This window comes from Cylas formicarius, unplaced genomic scaffold (assembly GCF_029955315.1).
Source record: "Cylas formicarius isolate icCylForm1 unplaced genomic scaffold, icCylForm1.1 PGA_scaffold_2__14_contigs__length_35257938, whole genome shotgun sequence".
NCBI classification, from domain to species: Eukaryota; Metazoa; Arthropoda; class Insecta; order Coleoptera; family Brentidae; genus Cylas; species Cylas formicarius.
The window spans coordinates 22,569,292-22,591,859 of NW_026844319.1; the positions used below are offsets into that span (position 1 = coordinate 22,569,292).

The 22,568-nt window shown below is 44.1% G+C and overlaps 1 protein-coding gene across 2 annotated transcripts in view; it reads left to right on the plus strand.

Moving 5' to 3' along the window:
• LOC132698801 (uncharacterized) overlaps positions 1 to 22,568 on the plus strand; it is a 37,149-nt gene that overhangs the window by 11,378 nt on the left and 3,203 nt on the right. For both annotated transcript variants that reach the window (XM_060665089.1, XM_060665090.1), the window contains exons 2-4: positions 660 to 734; positions 3,564 to 14,177; positions 15,706 to 22,536. In XM_060665089.1, the coding sequence (XP_060521072.1) occupies positions 660 to 734; positions 3,564 to 14,177; positions 15,706 to 22,536 (17,520 nt within the window). The remainder of the gene's footprint in view (positions 1 to 659; positions 735 to 3,563; positions 14,178 to 15,705; positions 22,537 to 22,568) is intronic.

Consider the following 22,568-nt stretch of genomic DNA (forward strand, 5'->3'; position numbering starts at 1 on the left):
ACAACGTTCATGTTTTTCTCATTTTCTATTTTGAAGGATCTCTATTACTAAAACATTTAAAATAGAGAACACTCAGCTGACAAAGATAGTTTCAACGTTAGTTGCCACAGAAAAATATGTAAAGTAGCTATTGCGTGGAATGGTAAATGTCTGTGCCAAACGTCCATGGGTAAGTACATTCTTAGTTCCGCTTGTCTTGAGCAAACGCCCACGGTCCCGTAACAGGTAAAAGTTATGCACGCTCTTCTTAAAAACAAGTACGTGCTAGATTTTTAATAAGCGCTTTAACCAAAAAATGAGTTAAGACCATACAGCCATTAGATAATATGGAGACCGTAAATATAATGTCATAGCCACCTTTGGTGGCTATGACATTTTCGTAGAGGGACATATGGGCAATATCTTGCCGCAGCCAAACTGCAAATTATCGAATACACAATTGCCAGTAGCCACGTTATGCCCTGCAAAGCTATATTTGATTGACAGGCGCATTGAATATTTCTTCTCGGCATTTTTTTATTTTAGTTGGTTATCATCATAGGTACGGCCTCTATATTAGTAGCTGTATCGTTGAGACTTGATTTTTTTGTAGCAGCTATTTACGTCGTAAAATAAAGTAAATATGTACCACCAGAAATCTAATAAAATGTGCTTTCTAGAATGGGATGCCTCCAAAAAACCGGCAGCTATCGCCGAAGAAACGGCACCATTAGCGTCGACCGCCGCAAACCAAGGTAATTTAACACGTCATTGATTGTTACTAAGCTAGGATTAAGAAAAAATATTCGGGTGAGATTAGCGTAGCTAGTAATTTAAGTCGCTAGAATTTGGCACACACCCTGACAGCAATTTACGCAATCCAAATCGGGGGCATTATAATAATAATGTTCGTGTGGATATGAATCGGGCCACTTCGTCTGTCTATGTTTTAATAGCATATCGACATTTCATCCATTTATTCGTTTATTTATTTATTTTTGTTTTTCGATGCAGAGCAGAACGCACATCACACAATCGACATGATTATTTCCGACTGAATAGCAGTTTATTTTATCGGCTTGCATTTGCGACAATCTTACTATTTCGAAAAATCAGTTGTAAAATCTTTGTTTCGCTTATTTTTTTTGTTTTCGTTATGTCTCGATTAAAGCGCAGGCGCGACGCATGGGCATGCGAGTTTTTGACGCACATCGGCTAAAATTTTGATCCTTGCGTTATTGGATTTTCCAACAAGAACGGATTGAGTTCTTTAATAAACTTCTATTAAAAACTTCTTATATATGTGAAGAGAGTCCATTGAAAATAGATATCAACAGAAAACACCATATTTATCTTCAATACTTTGAATGAATAAAACCTTTCAAATATCATAAAAATTTCATATAGTTCATTAAGTGAAAAAACGTGACATTTTCATTTAGATTCTACAAATTACATGAATCTATATGTTCTTCTTTCTAGTAAAATTTGAAAATATCGTCCTCAATTGTCGATAAAAAAGCAATATTATTTATTTCATGGCTTTAATCACCAACTTTAATAAATAGTGCTTTCTATCAAATTTAATAGTACTTTTAAAATTTTCATATAGAGACCAAAGATATTTTTTAATGATATCCGACTAAATTAAATTCAACAGTAGTGGTAGTAACGTATATGACGATATAACACTGTTGTTTTGGTTGGTTCGGAATGAAATCGTTCTAATTGGAAAAGCCGTTAGAACCGAAAGCGTCAGGCACCAAATTTAAGCATCCATTTTTCGTTTATTATTATTTTGTATCATTCGGCGTCACATCATTTTTATTAAGTTGAAACTACCTCGCGGCAAACAAATATTCTTACTACAGCTGTGGTTAATGCAGGCAATTTTCGATAGATGGCGCTCCGTCCTGTGACGTCATTCCGGGTCCTCCAAATCGCAGTACGCGTTCCCCGTCCCGTTCCTCACCCCTTAACGTAACGTCGTACGCGCAGATTGACGCAATACTCGAGCACATGCTCGGCGAAGTCGAACGCCAAGAGAAAATTTTCGGTTTGGATCTTGACGTTTACGAACCTCAGGATCAATGCGTTAACACACTGGAGCTAGTACCCAGTTCCGACGCCCTGATTGAGGTCCCGATTAAAAAGTCCATAAGGGTACCCAAGGTATATGAAACGACGCAGAGCTTAATAATAAACCAAGAGGAGTGCCCTTACGAGATGGTGGGGTTTGATAATAGCAATCCTCGCCGAGAGGACACCCAGGAATACGATCTCATTCAGTTTACCGATCCGAACGAGTTTAAAGCCAACGAAATAATATCGATCCCCGTCGAGGACGACGAGGCTTGCATGCTTATTGACGATTTCGATCATTCTGGTTACTTTGAGAAGCCGTATACTAGCCATTACGAGCTTGATTTCCGAAAAACCGCCAATGCCGCTTCCGCAGAATCATTGGGTGATATAGACGACGACTGCCCTGACAGTTGGAACGATTCCAGTGAAATCGTCGACCCGGTTGATGACGATTACGAGCCGGTCGATACCCAACAAATAAACGATTTCAATTATCAACTGCACGACGACTTCGTGGGCGGACGCGATATATGGTGGGAGGGTACCTACCGCAACCTCAGCGTGGTCCCCGAAGAAGACGAAGAAAATTTGAGCACCAAGTTCCCCGAGCATTATACCACCAAGACGTATCCTTTGAGCATCGCGTCGGACGAACACGAAAAATTGTTACTGTTGAGTCGTAGCGATACTAGTTCAAGTGAGTCATCCAGTTCGGACGAAGGCCACTACGAAATACCCGAAAAGGTAGTGAAGGCGGAAGTAAAACTTCTGGTGAAAACAGTGGACCGCGGCAAAGAGGCGATCGAAATACGCTCAGTGCGCGAATTTATGGATAACCCAGTAGACACTCGGGTGAAAGACGCTCGGACGGCCCCGAAAAACAAAAGCCAAACGTTACCTTCGAAGCTCAGCGAGAAGTTGTCTAGCATGAGCAGCAAGTTTTCCAACTTTCTAGATCCGGGCCGGAAGAAATCGGCTTCGTACGACACCCTCTCCGACGTCGAAACGAACTCCGCGGCAAGGACCGATACTAGTAAACCGAGTTTCACGCTGCCGCGTTTGTTCGTGAAGAATTCAGAGAACGAGAGCACTCAGAGTAACCTGGTGAGCAGTAAAGAGTTGTCGAGGAGCAAATCCGAACTAATCGCGACCACCAACGAGCGTTTTCCCTTGGATTACGAACCTTTCACCCAGTCAGCCCCAGCCAAAGTTAACCTCTTCGCCAACGTCCCGTTCTACCCTGTATATAACGATAACGACGAGGAGTCTTTCCCTTATCCTTCGCGAGCGTACTGCGATTGGTTGCCGTCCACAGAAGGTACTGTAACGGTGTTGAGTTGCATGTGGTTAGTTTTACTTTGACTAACTGATCTGCGCATTAACACACGAGTGACATTAAACCGAGACCTGCAGTAAGAATATTGTTTTTCAATTTAAAGATGACTAGGGTTAGGGTTTGGTAGTTAGAATCGCTTGCTCGACAGTGCATGTTCTTACAGGAAAAACGACTACGACACATTTAGCTAGTAAAGGCGAATTTTCCGTAAAGCCGATATTCGATCAAACTGACGCATTCATTCAGCACGAGTCACGCGCAGAACCGTACCATCCACTTACAGAGCAGCATTATAAAATTTCAAAAGAGACTGTCGTCTCGATACCACCCGAAAAGAAAACCAGGAAGGGATTTTTCGGTACACTGAAAACGTTCGTTAGCAAGTCGTCCGACCTATCCGATTCCGATTCCGAAAAATCTCCGAAAAAAGAGAAGAAGAAAAAGAAAGCCAAGAAAGAGAAAACCGTCGACGTCCCGCCCGACGTACCTGTACGACCCCCACGAAAACCAAAATTACCGACACCTACCGAGGACCGTAAATACGCGGATATACCATTTGTCGAAGCCGAATTCGATTCCGCAGACACTAACGGCTTTACGGTAGACGCCGTGGTCGATACCGCTAAAATACCCTCAAAAACGATTACTACTCCTGACGAAACCGCTCCAGAAAAAATAACTAATGTGGAAAAAGATGCCAACGTTGCGAAACCGAAAACGCCGAAAACGAAAAAAATGAAAACCATTGTTCTGGAAGAAACGATCACTAAAACTTTCGCGCCGGCCGCTGTCGAGGAGGAAGAATTTACAGTTATCATCGACCCAACCAAGACCGAGTCCCCGAAGAAGTCGAAGGAAACTTTTACCCTTAACATCGACGAGAGCATCGACAAAATCGAGAAGGAAATTTTGGAAAAATCCCCAATACTTTCGCAAGAGAAAATCGTGAAACCAGTAGCGCATTTTGACACTCCGCCGACCCGCGAGCCTCAGCACTATGATGACGTAGTTGTCTCGCAGTATCCAGACAATTTGGTTTCGATTCCCGAACGGTTCAAGTTCGACGATGAGTCGGTCAAAAAGGTGACACATAACCTCATAGAAAATGAAAAAGCGTTTGCGGCTTGGATCGACGACCAACCTCCTACTGAAGACACCGCGAAGGGTGACAATTCGACATTGAAAAGGAAGAAAAAGCTATTCGGAATATTTAGAAAGTCTACGTCGAAGGATAACGAGGCGTCCGATGACGACAGCAGTAAAACGGACTCGCTGTCGAAACATACCCGAGGAAAATCTAGGGAGAAAAGCGCGGAGCGTGTTCTAGGGCTGTTTGGGAAAAAGCCAAAGAAAAGTGGAACAAGACATAAGCCTCCGCTCTCTGAGGAAGTCGTCGAGATAATGAATCAAACTGATGCATTTCTGGCAACCGAAAAGGATAAATATGAGGACTGTAAACTCATCAACAAGACGATAAAGCCTCACGAACACGTCAAAGTTGTACCCAAACAGACTTCAATGCCGGAGACAAAGAAGGCAGTCACTTTGGAGAAGCAACGCGTTGCTGATGAATTAACCAGACGAACAACCGATAGTTTTCTGAAAACGGAAGTAGCGAATTATCACGACGTTTTGCCCGTTTACGCTATCAAATTGTCTGACGAAGAGCGCCAAGTGCTGGCTGAATACGAAAATGATATTGACAGATGTCCTTTGAACGAAACCGGAGCTGACACCTCTGGTTTAATTAAGGAACCCGCAGACCAAATAGATGAGGATATCGTTAAAATTATAGCCACGGATACGTTCTTGATTAACGAAATTGAAAAGTATCATGACGTGAGACCCAGGATAATACAGCCGGTTATGATTGAAATGGACGACGGCATAGAAAAAAAGAAAGACGCGAAGGGGGCCTTCGGCATTTTTAAAAAGGCGAATAAAGATGAATCCAAAAAAGGGACAAAACAGAAGAAGGTTACACCTGCGTCTCACGAAATAACTAAAACGAATTTGGAAGCGAAAGAACTTCTCCATGAGTCGGTTGAAACTTCGAAAATAAAATCAAAAACAGAAACACTTTCACCAACCAAGACATCTATGCCTGTAGAAGTTATAAGTAACTTGAAAAATACCGAAAAATTCCTGGAGGTGGAAGTAGCTACATACCACGATGTGCGACCATTATTTAAGACGACCGTCTACATACCCGACACTAGTAGAAAACAAGCAGTGAGCATGGAAACCTCGCTCGATTTTCTAAAGCAAGAGATTGAATATTATCACGATGTTCGACCCGTTGTTCATGAAAAACTTGCCGAAGAAGTCGACGCAAATAAAAAAGAATCCAAGGGTATATTTGGCATATTTAAAAAGAAAAATGAAAAACCCGACGATAAAAGGGAGAGAAAAACAAAATCAAAACCGAAACAGGCTTTGTCCGAAGAAGTCGTTAAAAATATGGAAGATACCAGAAAATTCTTAAACCTGGAAGTGGAACATTTTCATGACGCACGTCCTCGCGTGGAGGCACGAAATGTCATAGTGGAGGAAGAACATAAGCAGAAGGAGTCCTTCGGGCTCTTCGGCATGTTCAAAAAGAAACCCGAGGGCGACAAGAAACATTCCAAGATGGAGCATGCTAAAGAAATTACTTTGTCGGCCGAGGCTGTTAAAAATATGCAAAGTTCGTCTACTTTTTTAAGGGAAGAGGTTATCAGATTTCACGATGTACGCCCTATAGTTTTACCAAAGGAGGCGGTGTCAAGGCAAACTACAGCAACGAAAGATAAATTAAAGTTATCCGGCCAAGTCGTTTATAATATGAATATTTGCGATTCTTTTTTAAAACAAGAAGTGGATAATTACCATGACGTCAAGCCTGTCGTAAAAATCATCGTGGAAGAGCCTGCAGCACAAAAATCTGTTATGAACGAATCGGAGGCCCAGAAAGGTTCACCAAAAAAGAAGGACTCGAAAGGTATCTTCAAAATATTCAAGAAACAAACGAAATCCGAGGAAAAAGAAATGTATCACGAACAAGTTTTAAAACAAATGAACGCGAGTAACGATTTTCTCAAAGAAGAAATAGCCAGATTTCACGATGTTCGTCCGCTCGTTCGACAAGAAAACATCCACTTCCAATGTACAGCCACTAAAGACATCCTCAAAGCGATGAAAGACGCCAATGAGTTTTTAAAACAAGAAGTGGATCATTATCACGATGTCAAGCCTGTCGTAAAAACCACTCTAGAAGAACCAACAGCACAAAAATATGTTACGAATGAACTGGAAGCGCAGAATTATTCACACAAAAAGAAGGATCCAGCAGGTATCTTTAAAATATTCAAGAAACAAACGAAATCCGAGGAAAAAGAATCGTATCACGACCAAGTTTTAAAACAAATGAACGCGACTAACGATTTTCTTAAAGAAGAAGTGGCCAGATTCCACGATGTTCGTCTTATCGTCCAGCAAGAAAAATTCCACTTCCAATGTATAACCCCCGAAGATACCCTCAAAGCGATGAGAGACGCGCAGGAATTTTTAAAACAAGAAGTGGAGGTATACCATGATGTACGACCACTGAAAAAGATCGAGGCTGAGGAAGCAAAGGTTCAAAAAACCGAAGCCAAGAAAACAGAAAGTCCCAAGAAGAAGGAATCCAGAGGTATATTTAAAATATTTAAAAAGCACGCTAAATCGGAGGAAAGGGAATCGTATCAGCAGCAAAACGCAAAAGATATTCAAGCCTCTCTTGACTTTTTTAAAAGAGAAGTGGATATTTTCCATGATGTTCGTCCAATCGTGAAGCAAATCCCTGCAGAAGAACACATCGATAGTCAATATTCAATTCCAGAAGAAGTAGTTAAAACTATGGAGTCCACAAGGCACTTTCTGAGAGAAGAGATAAGTCGATATCATGACGTACAACCTATTAAGAAGTCGATATTACACCCGCGGCAAGATACGAACGTAGTTATTTTACCAGCTGCGACTATTTTGGGGTTGGATAGCTCTGACGAATTCTTGAAAAAGGAGGTCGACGTTTATTACGACGAACGACCTGCCGTAGAAAAAAAAATCGATGATGAAATCGAGGTGAAGAAGAAGGAATCCAAGGGTTTGTTTGGTATATTTAAAAAGAAATCTGAGGATAAACCAAAAGCGAAAGAAAAACCTATACTCTCGGCCGATGTGATGCGCAATATGGAGGATTCGCTGAATTTCCTCAATTTAGAAGTACAACATTACCATGACGTTCGACTTCATACGCTGCCACAAAAAGTTCACGTGGAAAAAGAAATTAAAACCAGAGAGTCGTCAGGTTTGTTTAGCATGTTTAAAAGGAGAAGCAAATCCAGAGAAAGGGATGCGGTTCAAGTTCACCAAGAGTTGCTTAAAACAATGGACGATACAGCGCGATTTCTACAAAAAGAAATTAACTTGTATCATGACGTTCGTACGATAAAGAAGATAATCCCGATGGAACACTCGATGGAAAAAGAGCATGTAATGAAACAACAAAAACCACTACCACCACCTCGCAAACTCAAAAAAGAGCTAGATGCCATTCAACTTAGGGATGACACCGCGGCGTTTTTAAAGACGGAGATTGGTCATTTCTATGACGTTCGTCCAATTGTCCCATTAGAAATTGAACCAAAAGTAATAAAAGAATCGGAACACAGAGGTTTATTTTCGATATTTAAAGGTAAATCAAAAGATAAGGACGATGGAGCTAAAAGATCTTCTGAAGAAAGCATCCGAAATATGAAGACAACATCGGAGTTTCTTAACAATGAAGTTAACAGGTACAACGACTACCGTCCAATCGTTAAAAAAATTTTTAGCGGGGTAGAGACTAACCTGGCCGAAGAACTCCAAGATAGTGCAAGCTTTTTGAATCAGGGGGTCGATAAATATCATGACGTCCATCCTGATGCAAAAAACGTAAAAATGGAGAAACAAGAGTCGAACTTAAAGCAAGTCCAACAGGTACCAAACAACGCTCAACTAATGGCAGACACAAACGAATTTTTGAAACAGGAAATATCAAAATACCATGACGTCAAATTCGTAATACATCCGAAAAAAATAGTGAGTGACAGTCAAGATGAGCAAGTAGAAAAAAAAGAAAACAAGGGACTATTGGGTATGTTCAAAAAGAAGGTCAAAAACGAAGATAAAGCGAAGGCCCTTTCAGAAGAAGTTGCGATGGCCATGGAGAACACACGATCATTTTTAGCTCAGGAAGTGTCTAATTATTACGACGCCGCGCTGACTAAGAAGGCGACAGCTGTAGATGTTGTTCATGAATTGGAAACCGTGGAGCCCAAAGACAAAAAAGAAAGTAAAGGAATATTGGGCATTTTCAAAAAGAAGAAGAAAGATCACACGTCTCCGAAAAGGGAACCTGCCAAAATGTCGGAAGAGGTGTTGAGAAACATAATAGATTCAAACGAATTCCTGAAAACGGAAGTGGTTAAGTTTCACGATGTCATGCCGCCCGCTGTTGTTCTTGTTGACGGCAAACCTGCGGAAAGAATCCCCGAAACCACCAACTTTCTAAACACGGAACTGGAGAAATACGAAGATTCCGCTCTAAAAGTCAAAAAGCAGCAAGTTGATAAGAACCTACCTCAACTTTCAGAGGAGGCTCTGTTTCATATGATAACCACCAGCAATTTTTTGCGTGAGGAGGTTAGCAAGTACCACGACGTTCGTCCACACGTAACTCTAGAAATTTTAGGCGGTCCCGATCATGCGGAAAAACCCTCCAAAGGGGGAAAGCTGTTCGCTCTATTCGGAAAAAAGAAGTCAAAAGACAAAGAGCAATCGGTGGAGAAAGAAATTGATAAAACAAGTAAAGTGGGAAAAGAAAATAAAAAGCAAGTGAAAGAGAAACAGCCGGCGCACCAGCACACTAAACCGAAATCACAAACCTACGAAGAGCAAGAAGCAGCGAAGATTATAATAGATAGCGAAAATTTCTTACAAGAGGAAATTAGCCGTTATCATGATGTACGATCCAAGACGGAAGACAAAGGCGGGTCGGGTGGTCTCTTTGAAGACATCGCAAAGACGACTCTACCTGAAAAACAACAGAAGCCGGATATAATCGATGCCGCTGAGTTTCGAGAAACGACTGTAGATGACGGTTTAGTGAGTAGAAAAATCCACGTCATTACTCAAGAAGCCGTGCCGAAGGGCGACAAAACGGTGACCGTTACCAAAGAGATTTACGTAGTCGATCCGAGAGTTATGGAAGACGTTGTTGGTTTGGACGACGAAATCAAGATCAAAATCGCGCAAGCCCAAGCGGAAGCGAGAGCTCTAGATCGAAATCCAACCAAGCCGTTCGTTAGAGAAACTTTCACAGTGGAAACAAAGATCATCGATCGCATAATTCCGTTGTCAGTTGATAAAGAAGTTTTTACAGAAACGGAAGTCGATTACGCGACACAAAAGTCGATAATTCCCGCTACGGATCCAAAAGCGCTTACCGCTGATTTCATACGAAACGAAATTAGTCTTTACCATGACGTCAGATCAATTGTAAAGGCCGACGACATCGAAAAATCAAAATCCGAAGACCAGAAGCTGTCGAGTAAACCCGCAGGGAACGAAGAGAAACCGAAACGAGAAAGGAAAAAGAGCGGAAGCCCATTTAGGATATTTGAGAAGAAACAACGATCGGACGAAGAAAACGTTAATAAGGAAAACGAAGAACACAAACCCGACAAGAAAAGCAAAAGAGACAAGAAAAGGAGCGGAGGATTTTTATCCATGTTCTCAAAATCGTCCGAAAGTGACGATAAGTCTGAGCCGATGGAGATTATCGGCGCACCTAAGCCCTACAGTCCAGAAGCCGTTCACATTCTGCGAGAAACGTCAAACTTTTTAAATACGGAGCTAACAAATTATGAAGACGCCAAACCGGTGATAATCACTGATCTCGATGAAGATTTTGAAGGGGATCACTTAAAGTCCGGATTGTTTAGTATATTCAGCAAGAAAGACCGCAGAGAAAGCCCTAAAATAAGCAAAAGAATGTTCAAGAAAAACAAGAGAGAGAAATCGGAGGAGCGGAAAGATTTAACCGAGAAAACGTACAAAAAGTTGGAAGACCTTGACGAGGCAATCGATAGAAAAATCAAAGATTTTCGCGACGACAAAAGCGCGGCAACGTTTTATGTCGACGTCGATACCAAACTAAAGAAGGTGGCGTTCATCGAGAAAGAAGGACAAACTGGCGAGACTTCGTCGAAGCCTGAGAAATCGGACGATGGGAGCAGAACTAAGACACTCGAAAGTTCTCCCAAAAAGGGTAAAGGATTCTTCAACAAGCTCGGCAAGTTTGGCGAAAAAATTACCGGCAAAGTCGAACACACCAAAGAGTTTGATGAAATAAAAGCGCTGGAAGAACAATCTTCCAAAGTTGTAAACGATATAATCGACGAAGCCGAAAAAAAGGCGGATCAGATTAAACAGGAAACACCCGTTAGGACTTCGGTTATTCTAAACGATTTAGTCATATCGCATTTCGCAGAAGACGTTATCCAGAGCTTCGACGCCAAGATGGAAAATGCGAACGACACTACTAAAGAACTGGAAGACCATTTGTTTAACGAAAAAGAGGGTTTCCTACAGACGGTGGACGACAAATACAAAGAAACGATTAAGCTGAGTGAGGAAATTGCTAAACGATCAAAACATAAAGGTAGCGGGGAGTTCTTAGATGATGCCAGACGGGCGATCGAACGTGAGACAGAAGAAAGTGGTCTGCAAGTATTGAACGCGGACGAAGAGGATATTGAAAAAACTAAACAATCAGTTGGCGATGAGAGTAAAACGCAGCAGGGAAAAACTGAAAGCGGCGTTTTGGACGCAACGAAGGCTGGGTTCTTGTCCAAACTCGGCGATAAAATTAGCAAAAAATCGACCAAGACGTCGCAACAAGTCGAAACGAATTTGGAAAAATCTAAAAGCAAGGTGGCGGACGATATAAAAGCGGCAACCGAGTGCTTCGAAAAGGAGAAAACGGATCTGGAACATGAATTAAAACGCGAATTAGACAAAGTTGAAGAAAAATTACTAAAACTAGGAGCCGCAGCTCAGGAAGTTAAGACAGACGTTGAAGATAATCAAGAAAAAATGAAAGAAAAAGTAAAGAAAAAGTCGATGGGCTTCTTCGGTCACATTGGCCAAAAAATCGCTCCAAAATTGCCGAAAGAATCCGCAAATCTTGATGAAGCGATTAAGAACCAAACTGATAGGTGCAAAGATGTGTTGCAGAATAACGCAGAAGGAATATCAAAAGACTCAAAAGAAATCGTAGAGGACATTAAAAACGACGTTGCCACGTTAGAGAACTTTATCGAAACCAAATTGCAGGATATCAAAGATAATGTGGAAATTAATGTTACAACGTTTCCAGTGGTCGATGATGCAAAGCAATCAATTTCGGAAAATATTTCTCAAGCTGTAAGCCAAATTGGTAATCAAGGATCAAAATCAATGGAGGCATCACGCAAAACAGTCAAACTGATAAGCGAAGAAGTGGATGATTCTAGACAACACCTTAAACATGATTTGGAGAAAGTTGCCAGTCACGTCCAAGCAAATACCGATGAATTGAATAAAGAAATTGGCAAAGCGGAAGAAAAGCTCTTTGAATTGGGAACCACTCTTCCAGCAGCTGGAGAGGAGCATAAAGCTTCCGCAAGTGAAAAGACAAAAGACAAAAACAAGAAAAAGTCAACCAGCTTCTTCAGTCATCTTAGCGAAAAAATTGTTTCGAAAACATCGAAGAAACCAGAGGTTGAGGGAGGAATTAAAACACGAGTTGAATGTGCCGGTGTCGTGGTGAAAGATGTTAAAGAACAGGAGGGACAGGAAATTAAATCTGTAGTGGAAGACATCAAAGAGGATATAAGTAAATTGGAGACTTCTTTGGACACACAGCTGCGAGATATTAGAAATGAAGTAGAAACACTGGATCCTTCGCAAGGTGTTGAAGGTAAAAAACAAACACTTAATGAAGGGTTGAAGGTAATAAATAAAACAGCAGGTGAAACAACTGAAAGTTTTGAACAGGAATTGATAAATGCTGGAGAAATTGCTGAGAAGATTAAAATGCAGACAATCGATGCTGCCAAAAAGGAACATGATAAAGCGAAACAACAATTAATACAACTAGAAGGTGCGGCACAGACATTCGCGACTGACGTTAAGGATAGTCTGACTCGAAAAACCGAAAAGACGAAAGAAAAAATTAAAAAGAAGTCAGTATTAGAGCAACTTGGAGAAAAACTCGCTTCAAAATCTTCAAAGAAATTACAAGATGTTGACCCCAAAGATGTTAAATCGGATGTGATCGAGGATGAGATAGAGACAGCTAAAAAAATGACGCAGAAGCTTGAGAGCACATTAGACCATGAAGCAAAGGTGGTCGAAGAAGCCAGTGAAAGGCTTGAATTTCTGCCATCTCAAGGGAATAACACTAAGAAGTCCGTGGAGGGACAACTGGGAAGAGTCGAAGAAGAACTCCGAGAAGATAACAATAACGTTGAATTGCAATCCACCGAGGCTAAAAAGAAAAGCGGTGGATTTTTTAGCAGTATCGGGAAGAAGATCAGCGGTAAAAGTAAGGATGCTGTAGCTGATGCAGAACAAACATTAAGCGGTGCCGGGGTAACCTCAGCAAGCTCGGTCGAATCATTGGAAAAGCGGACAAATCGCATTAAAGAGGGGATTCAGGCGGGAATGCAGACAAAGGTCCCAGTTAAAGAGGGCGCTTTGGATGATTTAAGGGAACCATTGGCAGAAGGGCGTAAGTTTGACAGAGAGTTCGTAGCCCGCGACAGAGGTCAGATTAAGCAAAAGACGGCGCAGTTCCTGGAAGCGGAAACCGGGGTCCTTGATTTGGGGCAAATTACAAGGACGGTGTCGGATTACGGCGGGAAAATAAAAGAGAGCGAAATGAATCGCGGTAATATATCGGAAGCTAACATAGATTTGTCTAATTTACCAGATGACGAACCTCAAATACCCGCGTACATATCTTCTCCCACTCTAGCTAGGCGAACAGTATCGCAGAAGTTGGCGAAAGACGACAGACCTGAGATAAGGGAAGTGAAAAACATCGCCAGCGTGACGTTGACTGAAGAGATTTCATATATCGTCACCGAGCCGGAAGACATAAACAGAGAAAAAATTCGAAAACCCTTGTTCCATATCGAATCGGAAGAGGACGACGCCATGAAACGAACGAACGTTAAAGAAACGGTTGTAGAAAACCTGGTGGCCGACTTGGCTAAAAGTTTAGATGAAGCGACGCGGCCAGTACCGACCGCCAGAGTTGTAAAAGAGGAGAAAAAGCTAGATGAACACGTGAAAGAGGCTGAAGCGGATGTCGGTCTAATCGAGCAAAAGCTGCGCGACCTAGATGATGCGCTGAATTCGCTTGAAGAGAACGAATTGACACGAGACGAATCGCGAATCGAGAAAAAATTGCGACGAGTGGAGCGAAAGTTTGAGCGAATGGCTTCGCAGGCGTTGGAAAAAGACGAAACGAGGAAAATGACGAGTCCGGATACGGAAGAGAAACGCGAGAGCCAATTTCAAACACTAGTTTCGCAGATGAGCGTTGAGGAAGTGTCCGATTTTCAAAAAGAATATGGCCAGTTGTGGGACGAGAACACATTCTCTAAAAGTGACGATTGGGAGTCGAAAACGCCAGAGAGTCAGGCGGACGCGTTAGAGCTCCCCAAAGGTAGATTTTAGATGTTGCTTAGACGATATTTCGGGTACGTCGAACTAAACGTGGGGCACGGGGTGGGGGTATTGGTTAGTCTTCTTCACGGATTCGATATGTTTTTTAGAAAGGTTGTGTTGAGATTCGCCATTTTCGCACCTTTTGGATGTTGTAAAAAATAACTAAAATAATTAGTTCTTGGTTTGAGTTTTGATTAGATCGAAACTAGTTGTTAATCTCATCAAGCAATATATATTTTAAATATTCTGCTATTGTTATTTAGATGCCAAAAATTAACAATAATAAATACAGGACATTCCGTAACCTTTCCGCCATCGCTTGGTAAACTGTCGGAAAGACGATGTGTTGAAAGTGAAAACGGAAACGAAATAGTTAAATTGAAAATAATAACAAACAAATAATTATCGAAATCGAACGGAGACTTCGATAGACCGCCTGGAGTGCCCCCCGATAGAGTCGGCGCTCGTTTCACCTTAAACCATGAAATCACGCCTATACAGTAGAGCATCCACTATAACGACATTTCACTAAAGAAGTCACCACCAATCACGCATGCATTTACTCAACTAACATCGTCCGTCCTCCCGCAAACATATCGGGAGCGTAACCTCTTCACTCCTCTCTCCCCCCTTCTCGTAGGTGAAATTATTTATATGGGCCCCGTGACTTTAAACAAAAACAAATCGATAAACAAAAGCGGCGTCGAGGTGGACGTTATACCCATCATGAAAAGTCCTCGGTGCTCGCCTCGGCTAAAGAAAAAGACAACCAAACGTTCCAAATCAGAAATGGGTTTTCGCGCGGAGAAAAACGACGACGAATGCGGCAGTTTGCCCGACTTGAAGTCTTCCAAATTATCGCTCTATAGCGCGGTACTGCAACTAACGCCCGATCGATTCCTGCGAAGCCCCAGGACCAGTAACGAATCACTGACGAGCTTCGACCGGATGTCCAAATCGTTGGACAATTCCGAGTCATTCGTTCACCACCACCAAGGCGGAGGCATCACCCACGCCGTAATGCGGTGGCTCGAACGATCCAGTCCGTTTGGTTCAATCGATAACGTCGACAGTCAGAGCATGAGCTTGCAAGAATCGATATCGATCGTCGACGAGGATTCTTGGCTTGACGATAACGCGCAGAAACACTTTACGACCGACATAATGGCCTGCCCTGAGGTCGTTTTAACGTGTTTAGGTAAATTTAGGGTTATGTGATAATACGGCACTAGAGAATTTAGAGGACGTTGACGGGCGTGCCCCCTCCCCGATATGTTTGGCTGCATGCGCAACTTTTGATCGTTTTCTTTACCCACGCCGCAACACTATGGCTTTTTTTTCGATAACCTCGGTGTTGTTTTATTTTTCTTTTCGTTCTGTTTACTCTTCAACGCCGACTGATCGTTTCACGCCCGGTAAGTTCATTTATTTGCGGGGGGGTCTAAAAAAACATACACACAACATATACGCTCTAACGCGAATCGTATACCGCTAGTCGCCGCTAACGCTAACCTACATCTTTTTAGAACCCTGCTGCGGACTAACCACAATCACCACCACCACCGAAGCGGACCCTCCACTAACCACTAACCAAACGCCGCAACCCAAACCACGATCCGCAAAAACCCCGGAAATACCGCTCGACTTGTCTCAGGATCAACCGAAAACTGAAAAAATTATATCTCCCGTGCGCGACGATCTTCTTGACCAGGACGAGGACGAGGTCGCATCATACACGGCAAGGAAACAGTTTTGGGAGAGTCTGAGCAAAGAGCCCAACAAACGGACGAGTTTGCACGATATATCCGCGGCTGAAAAAGAAGTGACCTCGAAAAAACGAGGCACGGTTCCTGAATTCGCTCCGGTACCCAAACCCAGATCCGTTCCACCAACTTCTTCCGACGTGGCTATCAAACAAGACGACACCGCAACGATCGACGAAGAATTGGTATCCGAATATCGCGCGTCCTTTACGTCGCCTTTGGAAAAGAAGGACAGACCGAAGAGTGACAGCTTGGACTCGGACCGAGCTCAGAAGGGCAGCAGTCAGTTTATCGAGAACGTCGGTTATATATCGGACAGCGAAGACGTGGAAAACGTCATCTCGGACTCGGAAATCGAGGATCGAGTGCCACAGATCAGAGAAAGACAGATGAGCGTGTTCTCGCCACCGGCAACGTCGCAGCGGAAGACCATTTACGAGCGTTCCGCATCACTGCCGACAGAAGATTTATACGAAGTATCCGCGCGCGCGATTAAGCTCAGAAAAGAGTACTACGAGCGGCAGATCAAGAAGGAGATGATCGAGGAACAGTTCGTGGCGGAGAACGAGGAAGAGGCGTCGCCGGAAAGGAAAACGTTGATTTCCCTCCGGGACGAACGCTTCGACGGCTTGCGAACGTCGTTGGATGATGCACAAACTCACGAGACGCACAAGGACCTCGAAAACGAGATTCCGCACAAAGCGTTAGACCAACCTAGTCTGTCATCCGATGAGCAGAACTGCAGAGACTTATCGAAAGAGTCGATGGAGGTCCACGTCGACAAAAGCGAACTGGAAGAATCGGAAAAAATCAGCGAGCCGGACTGCAGTTATGTCCGGTCTTTGAGTAACGACTTCGCTAAACCTTCCGAAAGTGACGTACCAGAGATTACAGTAACGCTTTCAGGTGCACAGCGACGTATAAGCGAAGAAAGCGACGAATATGCCGATAAAAAAGCCGAAGAAATCGTCGACAATGTAGTTTGGGAGGTGTGCGAGAGACAGAACTCTGACGACTTCGAAGAAGGCCAGTTGGAAGATCTGGCCGATATCAAATCGCAGATGAAACTGACCGAGAAATTTATTGCAATCGAAAAGATCGAAGAGGCGAAGGAGGAGGCGAAAAAAGTCGACTCTGAAGAAGAGGACGAGTATTCGCAGGTGGAGCATATAGTGAAACATGCACCGGGAGTGAAAGAAAATATTTCCGAACGTCTGACAAAAGAAATCCACGAGAAACTAAACGAGAAACTTAGAGCGGAAGACATTATGATGGAGAAAGCTATATCGGAGGAGGTGGACGACAGCACCCTAGATGAACTCAAAGACCTAATGGTCGAAGAAGCTTTGGAAGAACTCAACCAGCACAAACGCAAAGACGACGAGTCGGATATTGGTTCGGAAATTCACATTGACCACTCAGATTCGTATGCTTCGGATAAAATAAAGTCAGAAAGCCACAGCGATATAGAGAAGATTATTCTGGACAGTCTTCATCAGCAAAAAGTCGACCCTGAAGAAGCTAAAAAAATCGCGTCCGCGCTTATAGAAGAAATCGAAAACGAAATCCAGAAAAGAGAAAGTCCGTTGACACAACCGCCCAATACGTTCGCATTCAAACCAGATGTTTCGAGCTATTTAAAGCAACTGGCAGAGACCAAGGGTCTAGACGAGCGTGAAGTAGAACTGGTTGAGTCCGTTTTGGCCAGGCGGGAACGAGAATTGGCCAAGTTGACGAGAGGCGATACTCAAGCGTCCAGTATGGAAATTACCGATGAAGATTTAAGGTTCAGTGGCGGGGAAATCGACTACACCAATACATTAGAGTTTCAGATGGGACAGCTTGCCGCAGAAAAAACAGATACTATTGCCATGGAAGACGTTTTGGATGAGGACAACAAGAAAACCGAAGAATGTATAGACGATAAAGATTTCAAAGTGACACGTAATGTAGCGTCGTCCGAATCGGTTAAGAAGGAAAAAACTTTATCTGGACACAAGAGTATAATTTTCGAAGAGGACGAGTTCGTAGCGGACTCGCTTTCAGAAGAAGTGGAGAATATATCCGTACACGTAGGTGTTAGAATTCACGAAGAGGCTAAAAAATCGACGAAAGATGAACTAATAAAAGAAAGTAAAGAGACGGGAGCTGAGGTAGACAGGCAACGAAGTGTAGAACTGATGCAGCAAGAGCAGCAAATGAAAACGTCCTCCACCGATCAAAGAGGGATTGTCACGTCGTTGAAAGAAAGCGACGAGATTTTTTTGACTTCGAAAAGTGCAACGGAACGACATACGACAGAGGTTACGAACGATTTTCTGAAAGAAATGCGTTCGAGTAGCGAAAAAGAATACAAAGAGTCTTCAAGTGTCGAAAAAACTAGCAATTCGGGCGAAATCAGAAAAACCGAATTGTCCGGAGACGATGATGTCGAATTGTCAATTATAACGATAGATAAACAACGTACGAAGCAACTCAGCGAAACGACAGTCAAAGAAAAAATTCACGAAGAATCGGTGATTGTCAAAAATGAAACTCTGGAAGGTGAAGATGCGCGGAGGCTAGCGGACGAGCTCGGTGGCATCACATCGACAATTGTTCAAAGGTCTATCGAGCAGATTTCGACTTCCGATTCGAAATCTCCCGTAGGATTCGTGATGAAACACAAGAAATCGGATTCAGATTCGAGTAAAACTATCGATAAAGACCACGTGGTCCTCAGGAAGACAAAGTCAGAAGTGGACAGCAGCAGCAGCAGTTCCAACCTGAAACCAGATAGGAAGTCCGTCGTAGATTTCGAAGCGTACTCAAGCTCGGGAGAAAGTCACTATCAGAGTTTCGAAATGGATAGCGCTAGAAGCAGACCGTGCTCATCAGACGTCGAAGGTCTTGTGGGTGCCGGCTCGTCCGAATATGAAAGCGCGATCACATCCCAAGAGTACTCCGCGAGATCACACATGACCTCAACCGAATATCAGACGGCCGTAAGCAGCTCGAAGGAGAGCATGAGAAGCATAGATAGCGAAAGTTCAGGGAACTTGGCGAGCGTAGAAGTATCGGAGCATTCGGAAACGTTGGTTCCGTCCAGCAGCGATTTGGATGGAGATATCCTCGAGCCTCTTGATCACCACATAACCGAAGACACACCAACGTCCGGTTGGCAAACGAGGCAGGTGTCGGATGTCACCGACTCGGAATTCAGAGAATCTCTCGATGTGTCCGAAGAGGATCAGTACGACTTTGCCACTAAAAACATCGACGTGCAGTCGAAGATGAAACGCTCTTATGAAATGACGTTCCAACCGGAGCCCAAGATTTTAGCGGAAACCGACGAAAAACTGGGAACCAGCTTAGACGAGGGAAGCGTTTTGAGCATGAGTGTTTCCAGTGCTTCCAGTACTGGCGCTTTACGTACCGTCATCGAGGTAGAAGGAAGCATGGCGATTTCCAGGTTATCCGACGAACTAGAACGTAGTCAGGAAAGCTTGCCACAAACGCCGACAGCTTGTTCTACGTCCGACATGTCAACTTCCACGTTGCAAAGCCGCGCGGATCGAGAAATAGAACATGTAACCATCACTACGTCGTCGGTGAGGGAGAACGACGTCCCCAGCGTAGGTACTCAAATAACTTCCGAAACGTGTGAGAAAGACGAGACTGTCGTCACGCTGAGCAAAATGGAAGAGCCGAAGAAGAGGCACAGAAGGACAGAAAGCTCGACCGCGTTCGTTTCGACGATGATTGGAATCTCGGCACCGCTGTTGATCACGAAAGAAGTTAGTAGCGACGAGAAGAAGGATTTGAACGAGTCAGAGCATCAGTTGAAGGACGGAGAATTTAGGCGCCAATTAGAATCAGCGTTATGCGATATAGAACCCGACGTGTCGGAAGATTTGATACCGCGAACCCGCCCGGCCCGAAAGAGATCCACGTCAAGCCTATCAGAAACGTTCGAGAAGCACGGAAAGTCAAGCAGCACATCAAGCGAGAAATCAAGTTTCGAAGAGGCGGAAGCGGAAGCAGCGTTTAGCATGGTGCCGCACATATCGCCCGCGCACAAGGTGAAACAAATCGTGCCCATACTCGAGGACGAAGACGCGGAAACACGCGAGCTTGAGTTACGACAAAAGGCGCAGAAGGAGTTAGAGGAGCGTCTGTCCAAAATGAGAGATATGAGTCCTGGATTCATACCGGACATTACGGTCACCGAGCATATGACTGCCGATCCGGAGGAGGAAGGTCAAGAGACCGACCCAGCCGACTGTGCTGCACCATCACCGTCTGTACCCGTCGATAGCGAAGTGCAATGTGAACCGGACAAGTCGAAAGACGTTAAAGAGAGTGACTCGCAGAGCAGCGATTCGTTCGAAATGCTGGAAAAGCCCGACATCATCGACGATTTCGTCGTGATCGAAGAAGTGGGTAAAGAGGCTCGCGAGTTCGATGGCGAAGGCAAGAGCGTATCAATCGAGAAGAAGTACAAGAAAAAGAAACACGACGAAGAAGTTGAGGAGTATCTGGTCAAATCTGCCCCAACCCCATTGACGCACGTTAGGTATGCCGACGGGACGTCTTCCGGTGAAGAGTTAGGTTTCGATTTCGAAGACAGTCCTCCTCGCCTCGAAAACGGTCAGAAAAAGAGGTCGTCGAATTCGACGAAAGAGTATGGTTACGATTACGATCGGGAACTCGAAGCCAACAAAAAGTGGATAGAGCAGCAGTTCCAGGGTGACCAGGAAGCTATGCGCGCGGCCGGATACGTTTTCGAAACCGAATTCGAACGGGGACCTCTCGAAGATATTAAAGAGGAAGACGTTAATGATTTCGCAGCGTCGAGTTACGGTTCCCACAAAGAGTCGGGTGGAAGCTTGGGGAGCGTTAAGGATTCCTACTCGAGCACACCCGAATACGACGTATTAGCCGGTCGGAAGTATTTCACTCGTTCCGGCGATAACGACGACATCTCCATGTCGAGCCTGCAGGAGTTTGAAAAACTAGAGCAAGCGATGTCGCTAGAAATGAAGCGCTTCCATCAAGGGTCAGACTCCTCAAGCAGCGGCAGTTTCAAGACTCGTTTCGCCGCCGGCAAAAATAACCACGGCGACGACTTATCTGTCAGTTCGTTGAAAGAGTTTGAAGGACTAGAGAGGGCTTGTATCGAGGCCCATAAGATCGAGGTGAAAGTGAAAGAGGAGGAAGCAATGTTGACCCAAATCGACGAAGGTCCGGAAAGTGTGGCGTCTGAGTCGGAAAGCTGCGAAACTATATCCGGGACCGAGAAAAAAGTGACCGACACTGACGATGACGAAGATTACGAGAAACGAATGTTCGAAATAGACGAGATCATTAAGCAAGCCCAGACTAACGTGGAACGCTTCGTCGACATTCGCGACATAGAAAAAACCGAGTCGCTGGGTAGAGGAGATTCTGTAGAAGAAGTGTCGAAAGTGCCCGATCTCGACCTGGATACGCCGGTAGTTAAATCTACTATAAAGGTCCAGTGGAAGGAAGAGGACGATGTCATGGTCACGTCGACAGACTCGCTGGACTTAAAACCAGAAAAACAAAAACGCGACGACAGCTCGGACAGTCTGGACCAGGTACAAACAACTGGCGGTGACGTGATGTCCGCCAGTACCGATTCTATCGAATTCCAAGTCCAAAAATCTAAGGACAACAACGTTATGACGGACAGCATGGAATTTAAGGATGAAAAGAGTTATATAGTCTCCAGTGATTCGCTAGAACTCGGTCGGGTGACCAGTTCGGGAGTGATTCAAAGCGATTCAATTGACGAGGACTGTTCTAGGATCGGCGCTCAAGACCACAGCACGTCTAGCATCGTCAGTTCGTCCGCCAAGGACGAATTATACGAACCGGACTCGAAGGACGACTTCGTTTCCCACAGTATCATCAGCGTGGCCGACCCTACTAGCTCAACTGCGACCCAAGCTACTTACCAATACGAAAGCGATTCAATATTTTCCGGTAGTTTTACTAGTGGCGGTTCCAACACGATGGTTTCATCTACGGACACCATCGATCCAGGTTACCATCGGGAGACAGTAGACGTAGGCACCGCGGTACGGAAGGTGTGGTTCGACGAGGACTTAGTGGGGGCCAGAAGAGTATCCGAGTACACGGAGGAATTCTCACGGCCTTATGTAACGGAAATCATAGAACCGTGCGCGGAAGACGAATTCTCCCACGTGGTGCGCAGAAAAGTTGAAATGCCGCCTGAAGTTCACAAAATCACTTTCACGGGTGCAGACGCGGAAGAGCGTTTGAGGCAATATATCGACGAATTCGACGAGGGCGAAGATGTCGAAGAGAGCGAGGAAATTGACGAAGCAGGAAACGTCCACACGAGAAGATGTGTGCAGAGACGATTTATCGTGAAGGATGGACAACAGCAACCGATGACTAAGGAAGATATTGAGCAATATTTCAGAGAAGTTAACCGTTCCGATGGGGGTGTCATCAATCGAACTTCTCAGGGTGCGATCGACTACGCTAAAGGGGATCGGAACGTTATCACTCAGAAATTTGAGGTTCCCCAATCCCAATCCGTGTCACTAACTCACGGCGTTACAGGTTTGTCGCTTCTCTTACCCTCCGCTTATATC